This window comes from Macaca thibetana, chromosome 20, assembly GCF_024542745.1.
Source record: "Macaca thibetana thibetana isolate TM-01 chromosome 20, ASM2454274v1, whole genome shotgun sequence".
NCBI lineage: Eukaryota > Metazoa > Chordata > Mammalia > Primates > Cercopithecidae > Macaca > Macaca thibetana.
Window position 1 is genome coordinate 15,491,246 of NC_065597.1, and position 13,656 is coordinate 15,504,901.

Consider the following 13,656-nt stretch of genomic DNA (forward strand, 5'->3'; position numbering starts at 1 on the left):
CAGCTTTACTCATAATAGAGCAAAACTGGAAACAATTCAGATGTCTGTCAACAGGTGAATGGTCCAGCCATGGCAGTCACACTGTTTCCACTCTCCCTGGTGACTCTGTCCCACTTCCCTCTCTCTACTCAGCCTCCAACACCTGGGAGCCTCCCTCAGTCTCATTCTCAGGTCAGGTGATAACCTTGCTTTCTAACTCAAGGAGAAAAAAAAAAAAAAAAAAATCAAAGCAATTTGGAGTCCGTCCAAGGCTCGGACTGCCAAATCTAGCCACCTACCAGCACCTGTTCCTGTAGCGCGATAATGCCTTCTTTCATGCTGCTACAAACCTTCGTACTCCTACCCAAAGTGAATCCCTCTGATTGTTGAATTGGATTCCATGGAGTCCAATTCAGTAATAAAAAGAAACAAACTATTGATACACATAGCAATCTTCAGAGAATTATGCCAAGTGAACAAAGCCAATCTCAAAATGTTATGTACTCTATGGTGCCATTTATTGAGCATTCTTGAAATGATAACATGATAGAAATGGAGAACAGATTAGTGGTTGTCAGGGTCTAAGAAGGGCATGGGGGCAGGAAGGAAGTAGGGATGGCTATAAAAGGGCAATGTGGGCCAGGCACAGTGACTCACGCCTGTAATCCCAGCACTTTGGGAGGCCAAGGTGGGTGGATCACGAGGTCAAGAAATCGAGACCATACTGGCCACCATAGTGAAACCCCAGTCTCTACTAAAAATACAAAAATTAGCCAGGCATGGTGGTGCGCACCTGTAGTCCTAGGTACTCAGGAGGCTGAGGCAGGAGAATGGCTTGAACCCGGGAGTCAGAGGTTGCACTGAGCCAAGATTGCACCACTGCACTGCACTCCAGCCTGGTGACAGAGTGAGACTCTATCTAAAAAAAAAAAAAAAAAAAAAAGGGGGGGTCAATGTGAGGGATTCTTATAGCAACTAAAAAAAAATTTTGACATGACTGTATCCGTGTCCATATCCTGTTGTTACCCTTGCAAGATGTTTCCCTTGGAAACTGGATACAGGCATCTCTCTGCATTTTCTCTTACATCTGCATGTGAATATACAATTATCTCAAAATAATGTTACATTTTTTTAAAAAAAGAAAAATGCCCTGATGTAAGTATACATATCACTTACACAGTATTCTTGCCAAAAAAAAAATAGAGTAATGCAAATTAAAAACAAACTGAGATACCCTTTCCCATCCATCAGATTGGCATAAATCCACAAACTTAACAACATCTTCTGCTGGCAAGACCTTAGGAAAATAGGTACTCTCATAAACTGCTAGTGAGAATGCAGTAAGATAGCTCTATGAGTTTATAAATAAAGGAGAATTCAGCAATATCTAGCAAAATTACATATACATCTACCCTTGAACCAGTGTCCACTGCTAGGAAACTATCCCAAAGGCAAACCAGCAAAAGTACAAAAAGATGCACGCATAAGGCTATTCATTGTAGCTCTCTGTGATAGCAGAAAAGTAGGAATAATCCACATGCCCATTAAGAAGGAACTGGTTGTAAAAAGCAAATAACAACGATCTCCATATATTGCAGTGGGGTTATCTCTACGATGGATTTTTTTTAGTGGAAAATAAAGGTGCAGAACATATATATTTGCCTATATACATACACGTACATATAAATATAACAGAAGGAGAAACAAAAACTAATGGAAATGGTTACCTATGGGAGAGAGAGAGAGAAAACAGGGCAGAAAGGATGAAGATGGAAATGAGACCTTTCGAAATGTACCTGGTTTTATAGTTCGGCATTGGAACTCTTTCAGTGTTTTCCATAATTATTGCTATGGTTTGAATGTGCCCCTTCCAAAACAGGTGTTGCCAATGTGATTGCATTAAGAGGTGGGGCTTTAAGAGGTGGGTTGGCCTACAGGGTTCCTCCCTCGTGAATGAGATTAGGTGTCCTTATAAAAGGAGCTGGCAGAAGGAGGGCTTCTCTTGCCCTCCCACCTTATGAGGATGCGGCCCTCATGCAACTCCGAGTGCCTGTGCCTTCATCTTGGACGTCCAGCATGCAGAACTGTGAGAATTAGATTTCTGTTCTTGTTAAATTACCGTTTGTGATATTCTATTATAGCAGCACAAAACAGACTAAAGCAATTATAAAACAATTTACGTCAACTTTTTTTTTTTTTTTTGAGATGGAGTTTCGCTCTTGTTGCCCAGGCTGGAGTACAATGGCACAATCTTGGCTCACTGCGACCTCCACCTCCGGGGGTCAAGTGATTCTCCTGCCTCAGCCTCCCAAGTAGCTGGGGTTACAGGCACCCGGCTAATTTTTGTATCTTTAGTAGAGACGGGGGCGGTTTCACCATCCTGGCCAGGCTGGTCTAGAACTCCTGACCTCAGGTGATACACTCTCCTAGGCCTCCCAAAGTGCTGGGATTACAGGCGTGAGCCACCGCGCCTGGCCTGTCAACATGTTAAAAAGCAATCCCTAAAAGTAGGGAAAGAGAGGAGAGGAGAAGAATTGGAGCTAACAAGTTTGGACAGTTTTTAAGGTAATTTTGCTCAAGAGCAGGAAACAGCTGGGGCAATAGTTAATGAGGCCAATATAAGTTGTTGGGTTTTTTTTTTAAGACAGAAAAAATAGCATGCAGGAATGATGTACTTAATATGAGCTACCAAACAACTAGAGGGATTCACTTTGGGTAGGAGTAGGAAGATTTGTAGCAGCATGAGAGAAGGCATTGGCGCTCTACAGGTACAGGTGCTGGTAGGAGCTAGATTTGATGGTCAGAGTCGTGGAAGGACTCTAAATTGTTCTGATATTCTCCTTGAGTTAGAAAGCAAGGTTATCACCTGACCTGAGAATGCGACTGAGGGAGGCTCCCAGGTGTTGGAGGTTGAGTAGAGAGAGGGAACTGGGAGTCACCTGGGAGAGTGGAAACAGTATGATTGCCAGGCAGTGTGAAGGCAGGCCACCCAAGCTTCATGATCGTGAATTTAAGCAGAGCCATAGTCATCGTGGTTATGATTTTTCTCTAGCCATGTCCAACAGCGTGTGTGAGAAACTCTTGCTCGCTCATGTATGCAAGAAGGCATGTTCAAGAATGTTATTGCCAGCCGGACGTGGTGGCTTACGCCTGTAATCCCAGCACTTTGGGAGGTCAAGGTGGGCAGATTACCTGAGGTCAGGAGTTCAAGACCAGCCTGGCCAACATGGTGAAACCTCGTTTCTACTAAAAATACAAAAATTAGCTAGACGTGGTGGCATGTGCTTGTAATCCCAGCTACTTGGGAGACTGAGGCAGGAGAATCACTTGAACCCGGGAGGTGGAGATTGCAGTGAGCCAAGATCGCGCCATTGCACTCCAGCCTGGGCAACAGAGCAAAAACTCCATCTCAAAAAAAGAATGTTATCACCCACCTTCTGAACTCTTTTATCTCTGCCAATGAGAGTTAACACAAAGAATATTACGCTTAGTACGGAATTTTCCATTTATGCTGGAGGTTGCAAACTTTTTTGGTGAAAAATCAGACCCTGGCGATGACCTTAAGCAGTAGATGTAAATAGCTCCACAAGCTTAGTGTTCCAACAATGGAACACTAGGCATAAATGGGTTAATGAACTTCTCAGTGTTGACCCAACTAGTGGACTTAATTTGAAATGTGGGACACCATAATGTGTTGTGAGCAGCCTCCACAGCAAAAGGGCTACTGCAGAATTCTTAGTGTCCTTAAAAAACTGGATAGGAATTTTTAATTTGTGTTTTCCTAATTATCACATAAGTGCGTGTAATGATGGTTTTATAGACTTGTAGCCATAACTATCACCTATAAATTGTGTATTGGCTTCCAAATAGATGGCGTTTTGGACAGAGATGCCCATTATGAAAGAAATGGAAATGATTCTCATTTGTACGAGAGACCCGAGAAGACAAAAAGAGGAGTTGCAATAGCAAGAGACAAAATGCCCCCAGGTAATGCATTCCTCCTCTAGTAACCTTAAAAATCCATGGAATCAGTTTCTGCTAAAGGAATGCACGAGACTGAATTAATGCTGAAATGTATTACAGCACGTGCCCAATATTCGTTGCATTCTATTCTGTCTGATCTTAATATGGCAATCTTTGCCTTCATTTTATATATGTGTTTTCTTGATACGCCCTTGGCCATCTTCTTTTCATATATTCCCAAATAAAAGACAAGGTTTTATTCCCAAAAAAATTTTCATCAACAAAGAGAAAGTCGTCTTAAAGTTCTTGCAAAGTCTTTCAAATCATGGTGTTAACACTTGTTTATTTAATTTTGAAAACCAAGTACTATTTGGGAAGGATACATTAGCCTGAAATGATAGCAATCAATATCAGTGGATGGCTGGTTATAGAGGTCAATGGAAAGAAAGAAGTAAAACAGATCAATTTAAAGTGGATCTCGTGATCATTCCTCGGGGTATGACCTCACAGTGCAAGTGTTAGACGTCCTGGTCAACAAACCCTTTAAATATCACTTAGCAATTTAGAAAGTTTTATTTAGAGACATGAATATATATTTGAAGAATAAATGTAAAATCCAACTTTGCTCAATCCTTTGTAAAAGGGGACTTGTGAGGTGTAGGAAAATGTTTAGTGATAGCATTAGGTGGAAGTAAAGATGACATATTTTGGAAAACTGTTAAATCCAAAAGTTGTTCTGATGATAATTAATGCAATGATGTTAAAGATGCATTTGAAATGTTTAAGCTGTGTCATGAAATGTGAGTTTCGTGAGAGCAATGCTTCCAATATTACTTTATATAACATGCGGCTTAAATGTCGTAGTAAAACTAAATTACTGAATTAAATAGACATTTGACTATTTCACCTACATCCTTTAAGTTTATATTGTCAAGCTTGCCCCAGAAATGCTTTTTAAAATCTCCTCATTGGGAAAAATGCAGACTGCCTTATTGTGGGGCAATTTACCTAACAAGCAATATGCCTAATATTTATGTACATAGAGTCTTTTATAAAGTTTGTGGGCTGGATCTCCCCTCAGCAGATGTTGGCTCACACCTGTAATCCCAGCACTTTGGGAGGCTGAGTTGGAAGGACTGCTTGAGGCCAGGAGTTCGAGTCCAACTTGGGCAACATACTGGGTCTCTGTCTCTACAAAAACTTTTAAAAATAAAAATTAAAAAAAATTAGGCAGGTTTGCCGGTGGATGCCTGTAGTCTCAGCTACTTAGGAGGCTGAGGCAGGAGGATAGTTTAAACCCAGAGTTAGAGGCTGTTAGAGCCATAATCAAGTCACCGCACTCCAGGCAGCCTTTTTAAGTCTCTATCAGATTGTTTGTAAAAGTTTTTTGTAATTCAAAAATTTTCTTAGTGTGTATCTAGGTTACTTTTCACTCATTGTGCCTAGAACATGATGCTACATATACACATCTTTCTTGAATCAAGAATATCCTACATATGTATCACTTCTTTTTCATTTGTTCTGATTCTGTCCTTAAGAAATACCAGGTATCTATGTGCCGTATTGCTACTTCCTCTCCTGTGTATCTTTCCTGCACTCTGTTTAAATGAAAAGAATGGTTTCATGTTGATCGCCCTTTCTGTTGTTAGAGGAGGGCACCTTACATTTATCTTCCATATCAGGGACTAATTTTTCCACATCTGCTCAGTATTCCCTCCCAGGTGGATTTTAATTTTTCTGCAGTATTTTTTTGGTCATCTTGAAATCCTTTGATACGGTTATTTTTCTTTTAATGTACCTCATTCTGGCGCATGTTAGCTTCAAATGGTTTATCCTTACGATTTTGTTTGGTTCCCTCTACCTTTCTCCATCATCACGGTGGCTGTGGTTGACTCGGTTTCTTGCCATGTCTTCTCACAAGACTTTCAGAATCAAGTGATTCCTGGCCAAGAAATAAAAGCAAAATCATCTGATTCCCCAGTGGATGATAAAATCACATACAACTGATGTGATCAGGTACAACTCCAGGAGGAGACACTGGAGAAAGAGGCATGCTGGGTCTGTAAGGAATTGCACGTTAAGGTGGCACATGTATTTATGCTGTCTCAAGGTCATCTCTGTATCAATCACTGTCACCTCACCATTTCAAAAACCATTTTATTGGGAAAATGGTTTTTCTCTTTGTTTCTATGCTCTTCACTCGTAAGCTGATGCAGTAATAAATATGTGAGACCTTTTATTTGGGGAAATAACCTTTTTCATTCCTATTAAGGATGTATTTACAGCTTTCTGAACTTTTTTTCTGGATTTTGCTGTTGATAATTTTCAGTGCTGTGCTTTTCTTGGAGTCCTCTGGATTCCATTCCCAGGTTCTTGAGTCATCATCATAGGTTCCCTTTTGTCTTTCCTTCCTTATCTTTATTTTTTTTTTGGGGGGGGGCGGGGACGGTGTGGAATCTAGCTCTGTCACCCAGGCTAGAGTGCGGTGGCACGATCTCGGCTCACTGCAACCTCTGCCTCCCAGGTTCAAACAATTCTCCTGCCTCAGCCTCCCAAGTAGCTGGGATTATATGCACCTGCCACCACGCCAGCTAATTATTATGTTTTTAGTACAGACAGGATTTTACCACATTGGCCAGACTGGTCTCAAACTCCTGACCTCAAGTGATCTGCCTGCCCCATCCTCCGCAAGTGCTGGGATTACAGACATGAGTCACCATGCCCGGCCTTGGTTTTCTATGTAAAACAGTTTGCATTATTTTTTAGCCATGAATAAGAAGTCCTCAAGTAAAACAAATATTTCTGTCTTAGGCTTTTACTTGAACTTAGTCTGCTTTCTTTTTTCTATAGGACCTGGTGCTCTTTCAGCCACATGTCACCATCCTCTTCCTGCTCATCTCGTAAGTACTTCCCCTGACAACATACATTGTGAAATGTTGATCTCTTTGTCATACCTGGTAGATCTGGTCAGAGCTCTATCTTCTACAGTGTTCTGAATATAATTTTCTAATAAGGAAAATAAAGTACTTACGTGCAGGAAAAAAATTGGGTTTAATAGGTGCTTCAAGGATTTATTTTTATTTTTTTTTTAATTTTTTTTGAGACAGGGTCTCACTCTGTCACCCAGGCTGGAGTGCAGTGGTGTGATCTTGGCTCACTGCAACCTCTACCTCCTGGGTTCAAGTAATTTTCCTGCCTCAGCCTCCCAAGTAGTTGGGATTACAGGCCTGTGCCACCACACCCGGCTAATTTTTGCATTTTTAGTAGAGACGGGGTTTTGCTATGTTGGCCAGGCTGGTCTCAAAATCCTGACCTCAAGCAATCCACCTGCCTCAGCCTCCCAAAGTCCTGGGATTACAGGTGCGAGCCACCATCTCCAAACTTGTTATAGGAATTTCTAAAGCCTATCTTTCTGGCTTTCATGCTAATGTAATTATCATGTATTTGTTGGTTGGGTGTTTATTCCCTGCTTTGTTCCAAAAAGGACTTGTGGCATCTTACAAAAATACAATGCAATAAAATGTAAACATCAAACAGAAAGGGAAAGGAAAATAAAGGTAGAAACTGTCTACACAATCTATAAAGTTTCACCTTCAAGAAATCTCTCAGCATTCTTGCCCTTGTGTCCTATGTAGAAACCCTTCAGTTGATGCCTAAACACTGATACGCAGTTGTTTGACTCAATGCTTACTGCAAAAATAAGTGTTTCTAATGGTATAAAAGAACAGCGGCCAGGCATGGTGGCTCACGCCCATAATCCCAGCACTTTGGAAGGCCGACGCAGGCAGATCACCTGAGGTCCAGAGTTCGAGACCAGCCTGGCCAACATGGTGAAATCTCATCTCTACTAAAAATACAAAAATTAGCCAGGCGTGGTGGTGCATGCCTGTTATCCCAGCTACTCAGGAGGCCGAGGCAGGAGAATCGCTTGAACCCGGGAGGTGGAGTTTGCAGTGGGCCAAGATTGTGCCATTGTACTCCAGGTTGGGTGACAGAGTGAGACTCTGTCTCAAAAAAAAAAAAAAATCGGGATGAAGTAAAAAAATCCCTTACATCAGTATTCCCCAAGCTGTGTTCTGCAGAGCAACAACCACTAGCCCTTGAAATTGAAAGGGTTAAAAATATGCCACTCTGGTATATTGATGATTTCAGTTAAAGGCATTTGAAAAACAGCAGGTGCAAAAACAGCACTCTGACCTTGGTACTGTTTCTTAAAAACAGGAGATAAAATTCCTGTGTAGAATATGCAACACTCTTATCCTCCAGGAGCAGAAGTCAAGACCCGGAGAAATCTGCACAGACCTTGTTAAGATAACATTATCTTTTACGCCTCCCCACATAATTTTGCTTCTTCACAACTAACTGCTCTTTGTCCAAATCAGCACAGGAGAGACGGACTCTAACTTCTACTTCAGGTCTTCATTTTCTTATGAGGACTCCTGTGCCACGTAAAACTTGGACTCAATGAATGTGTGTGCTTTTCTCCTATTTAACTTATGTCAGTTTAAATCTCAGGCCCAGCTGGAGCCCTAAGAGAATGGAGGTGGAGTTTTCCACCCCTATAATATGTTACCAGAAGAGAAGAAAACAAAGGCTTTTGACTATAGGACTTTACAGTCTTTCACAGGTCCCAAATCTAACCCCTTCTCACTGTTGTCACCACGATCACCACACGGTCCAAGTCACCATCTCCCATCTGAACTTTCACATTTGCCGGCTGGGTGCAGTGGCTTATGCCTGTAGTCCTCGCACTTTGAGAGGCCAAGGTGGGTAGACCACTTGAGGCCAGGATTTCAAGGCCAGCCAGGCCAACAGGGTGAAACCCCGTCTCTACTAAAAATATGAAAATTAGCAGGGTGTGATAGCGGGCGCCCATAATCTCAGTTACTCGGGAGGCCGAGGCAGAAGAATTGCTTGAACCTGGGAGGTAGAGGTTGCGGTGAGCCAAGATCACACCACTGAACTCCAGCCTGGGTGACAGAAGAAGACACCATCTCAAAAAAAAAAAAATAAAGAAAAAATGAACGTTTACATTTTGCCTCCTACTGATCGGCTTCTACTCTTGCCCCTTTTTCTGACCCTTCTCAACAGAATGGATGATCATTTAAAACACAGAAGGATCCGTTAAAACAAGTGAAATCATGCCACTGTTCTGCAAAGCCCTTTGTCTTCCTGCCTCATTAAAAGTAACATCTGCACCAGGCACGGTGGCTCATGCCTGTAATCCCAGCACTTTGGGAGGCCAAGGCAGGTGAATCATTTAAGCTAGGAGTTCGAGACCAGCCTGGGCAACATAGTGAAATCTTGTCTGTAAAAAAGTGAAAAAAGGCTGGGCGCAGTGGCTCATGCCTGTAATCCCAGCACTTTGGGAGGCCAAGGCAGGTGAATCATTTAAGCTAGGAGTTCGAGACCAGCCTGGGCAACATAGTGAAATCCTGTCTGTAAAAAAGTGAAAAAAGACTGGGCGCAGTGGCTCATGCCTGTAATCCCAGCACTTTGGGAGGCTGAGGCAGCAGATCTTTAAAGGTTAGGAGTTTGAGACCAGCCTGGGCAACGTGGTGAAACCCTGTCTCTACTAAAAATACAAAAATTATCCAGGTGTGGTGGTGTATTCCTGTAGTCCCAGTCAGGAGGCTGAGCCAGGAGAATTGCTTGAACCAGCGGGGAGGAGGCTGCAGTGAGCCGAGATGGCGCCACTGCACTCCAGCCTGGGTAACAGAGTGAGACTCCATCTCACAAAAAGGTAGCCAGGCATGGTGGTGTGTGCCTGTAGTCCCAGCTACTTGGGAGGCTGAGGCAGGAGGATCACTTGAATCCAGGAAGTCAAGGCTGCAGGGAGCCATGATTGTGCCAGTGCACTCCAGCCCAGAAAACAGAGTGACACCCAGTCTCAAGAAATCCTCTCCTTACCACTGAACACCCTCCATGATACCCACTTTCTCTCTGCTTAGCCTTATTTCTTCTTCATAGCACTTATTTAATACATGACATAATATATCTTCCTGCCTCCACTGCTAACACAGGCTCAACAAGGGCAGGAACTTGTTTCCTTTTGCTCATTGCCATATTCAGTTCTCCAGAACATCCTCAGCGGCTTGTAGATATGTAACAATTTGTTGAATGATTGACAATAAATACTCTAACATAAATCATGAATCTTAATATACAGCTTTCTCAAAATTTCAAAATTCAAAATTTCAAAATTCTGAGCACAGAATTTTTTTTTTTTTTTTTTTTTTTTTTTTTGAGACAGAGTCGCGCACTGTTGCCCACGCTAGAGTGCAGTGGTGGGATCTCAGCTCACTGCAAGCTCCGCCTCCCGGGTTTACGCCATTCTCCTGCCTCAGTCTCCCGAGTAGCTGGGACTACAGGTGCCCGCCATCTCGCCCGGCTAGTTTTTTGTATTTTTTAGTAGAGACGGGGTTTCATCGGGTTAGCCAGGATGGTCTTGATCTCCTGACCTCGTGATCCGCCCGTCTCGGCCTCCCAAAGTGCTGGGATTACAGGCGTGAGCCACCACGCCCGGCCAGAATTTTTGAACAGAAATGCTTATTAGTATCTCATAGGACAGAGTTTCAGAGCATTTGGGGAAATGCTGCCTTAATTATTAAATGGTAAAATCAGATTCAGCCTTTTCCTTTACTTATTTTTATCTTTTAGTCCAAGACCCTGTGTCATCCCATCAGCCCGTTTCCTTCAGTACTACAAAATATCACATCACAGGTAACAGCCACATCTGAAGCCAGCAGCCAGCCTCTCCCTGTGATAACACAGCTCACCACGCCTGTGTCTGTCACACGTGCTGGGCAATCTCTGGCAGAAACAACTTCAAGCCCAAAGGAAGCAGCTCATGTGAATACTGTCACCTCTCATCTACAAGTGTCATTGCAGAATGCATCTGGTCAGGTAAACGTGGGAAATTCATGTCACAACTAGGTAGCTTTGTGACCCCAAAAAAGTACTTGGTTTACCATTTGCCTCCCTGCAGAACTGCACCTAAGAATGTCTGACAGATCAGCATATATGCCAATCCAAAGAAAAACTAAACAAGTCCGTGGAAACGGCCAATTTGACGGCACATACACAGCCCAGCGTTTCCCTAATGATACTATTTAATGCTCTTATAGTTAATGCTTCAGATGGGGAAGAGGTTTTGTTCACCTACCCTGCTTTTCCAGCAGCAGCAAACTTCTAGACAATTCCTCCTACTCACTGTCCTCTCTTTTTGCCTTGTTTCCTTCCTCCCAAAAACATAGACAACAATGCAGCCAGACTCAGTGAGTCGCGCCTGTAATCCCAGGGTTTGGGAGGCCAAGGGGAGAGGATCACTTGAGCCCGGGAGTTTGAGACCAGCCTGGGTAACATAGTGAGAGACCTTGTCTCTACTAAAGTTCAAAAAAATTAGCTGGGCACAGTGACTCACGCCTGTAATCCCAGCACTTTGGGAGGCCGAAGTGGAGGATCACATAAGCCCAGGGGTTTGAGACTAGCTTAGGCAGCGTTATGAGACCTTGTCTCTATTAAAATTCAAAAAAATTAGCCAGGTGTGGTGGTGTGTACCTGTAGTCCCAGCTACTCCGGCTGAGGTGGGAGGGTCGCTTGAGCCTGGGACGTCCAGACTGCCGTGAACCGTGATTGTGCCACTGTACTGTAGGCTGAGCAACAAAGCAAAAGTCACCCAAAAAAAGGCAAAGCCCCTTTGACAGTATTGACTGAAGAAAATAATCCTGCTTCCCCCACACTTTTTTTTCCCCTAAATTCAAGCGAGCCCTGTTTATATGCAGTTGAACATTTCCCTGCTGAAACATAATCCTGTTCACTCTGGATCTGCCTGCAATGGTAATGGAAATTCGGTGTTAACTACTTGGGGGAGAAACTGACCTACAGGAGTTTAAGCAAAGAGTTGTTTTTTTGTTTTTCTTTTCTTAAATAGAAATCCTGAAGTATAGAATATCCAAAAGAATCTATAATAAATTATTAGAAATATTAAGAGAATTTAGCAATGTTCAGCATTTAATCGAGATTTCTTGAATGTGTGATTGAGTTAGGCTGTGAGTGAGCTGCTCTCCAGAAATGGACCACGGGGTTGGCATTAACGGTGATCGCCTGAGGGTTGGACTTCAAGGACAAGTGCAGTGGCCGCTTGCTCAGTTTGTTTCTTGGGAGAGGGAGGTTTTCTGCTTCCCACCTCCTGTTATGAGTCATTTTAAGTCATTATCTCTTGAATATGAATTCTTGTTTGTTTTTTGAGACAGATTCTCGCTCTGTCACCCAGACTGGAGTGCAGTGGCGCAATCTCGGCTCACTGCAACCTCCGCCTCCTGGGTTCAAGAGATTCTCCTGCCTCTGCCTCCCGAGTAGCTGGGACTACAGGTATCTATCACCACGCCTGGTTAATTTTTGTATTTTTAGTAGAGACAGGGTTTTGATATGTAGGCCGGGCTGCTCTTGAACTCCTGACCTCAAGTGATCTGCCTGCCTTGGCCTCCCAAAGTGCAGGGATTACAGGCGTGAGCCACCGCGCCCGGCCTTAAATATGAACACTTGAATGGAGGGAAACACGCACAGAGGGGAAACCTGAGAGGAAAACATACTTCTGAATAGAAAAGTTTGGTTTTGGCTTTTTGATTTCCAAGTTTCCCTCATCTTTGCTCATGGCCTTAAGACTTAAAGTTACTGCTATAAATCTTATTTCCAGACTCATTTGCCCTTGGAGCAATCATTGTCTAAACTCGTTATTCATTTTCTCGATCGTATGGAAGTAGAAATAAATTCTGTCCACTCACAGAAAAGCTTCTGAAAGTAATCACTGTTTCAGAGAGCTGGGATTCATAGAGTTTATAATGTTATCCAAGGTCAACTTTGATTAAAACAATCTCCCCGACTACTACAGTACAGTAATCTTGTAGAAGTAATTTTGACAACTTCTTTGTTCCCGGTAGGTCATAGATGAGATAGCAGGAAACTTCAGCAGAGCAGTTCATGGTTTGCAAGCTCATAACAAACTACAGGAAGCTTGTGAGTTCCTCCAGAAACTAACAGCCTTAACCCCAAGATTTTTTAAGCCAGCTCAGGTAAGCGGAGGGTGACTGGGAGGGAAGAAGATAGGAGAGAGGGAAACATGGAAAACAGAAAAAGAATCTGAGGCTGGGTGCGGTGGCTCACGCCTGTAATCCCAGCACTGTGGAAGGTCGAGGCGGGCGGATCACATGAGACCAGGAGTTCGACACCTGACTGGGCAACATGGCAAAACCTGTCTCTACTGAAAAAAACAAAAATTAGCTGGGCTTGTTGGTGGGTGCCTGTAATCTCAGCTACTTGGGAGGCTGAGGCACAATAATTGCTTGGACCCAGGAGACAGAGGCAGTGAGCCAAGATCACGCCACTGCGCTCCAGCCTGGATGACTGAGAGACTGTGTCTCCAGAAAAAGAAAAGAAAAAGAGAATCTGGAGATTGTGCCTTATGCCAAGCTTAGCATTATAAAGACTATATTTAAATTTTAGCAAGCATATTTGTACCTTTAAATCTGGAAAGTTATGAATTAAATTGATCAGTAGTGACATTGTTGGATATACTGTGTTTATGTTCGTTTGTTCATTAATCAGCTTACTGCCTTGCTGATGTATTTGTTAGAAGTCTGGGCATTCAGTGGGACACGGTGGCTCCTACCTGTAATCCCAGCACCTTGGGAGGCTGAAGCAGGCGGATAGCTT

At 43.0% G+C, this 13,656-nt stretch overlaps 1 protein-coding gene across 1 annotated transcript in view; it reads left to right on the forward strand.

The window, feature by feature from the left end:
* PKD1L3 (polycystin 1 like 3, transient receptor potential channel interacting) overlaps window positions 1-13,656 on the forward strand; it is an 88,794-nt gene that overhangs the window by 3,126 nt on the left and 72,012 nt on the right. The window contains 4 exon segments of the mRNA XM_050772829.1: window positions 3,850-3,966; window positions 6,793-6,842; window positions 10,603-10,848; window positions 12,885-13,016. Of these exon segments, the coding sequence (XP_050628786.1) occupies window positions 3,850-3,966; window positions 6,793-6,842; window positions 10,603-10,848; window positions 12,885-13,016 (545 nt within the window).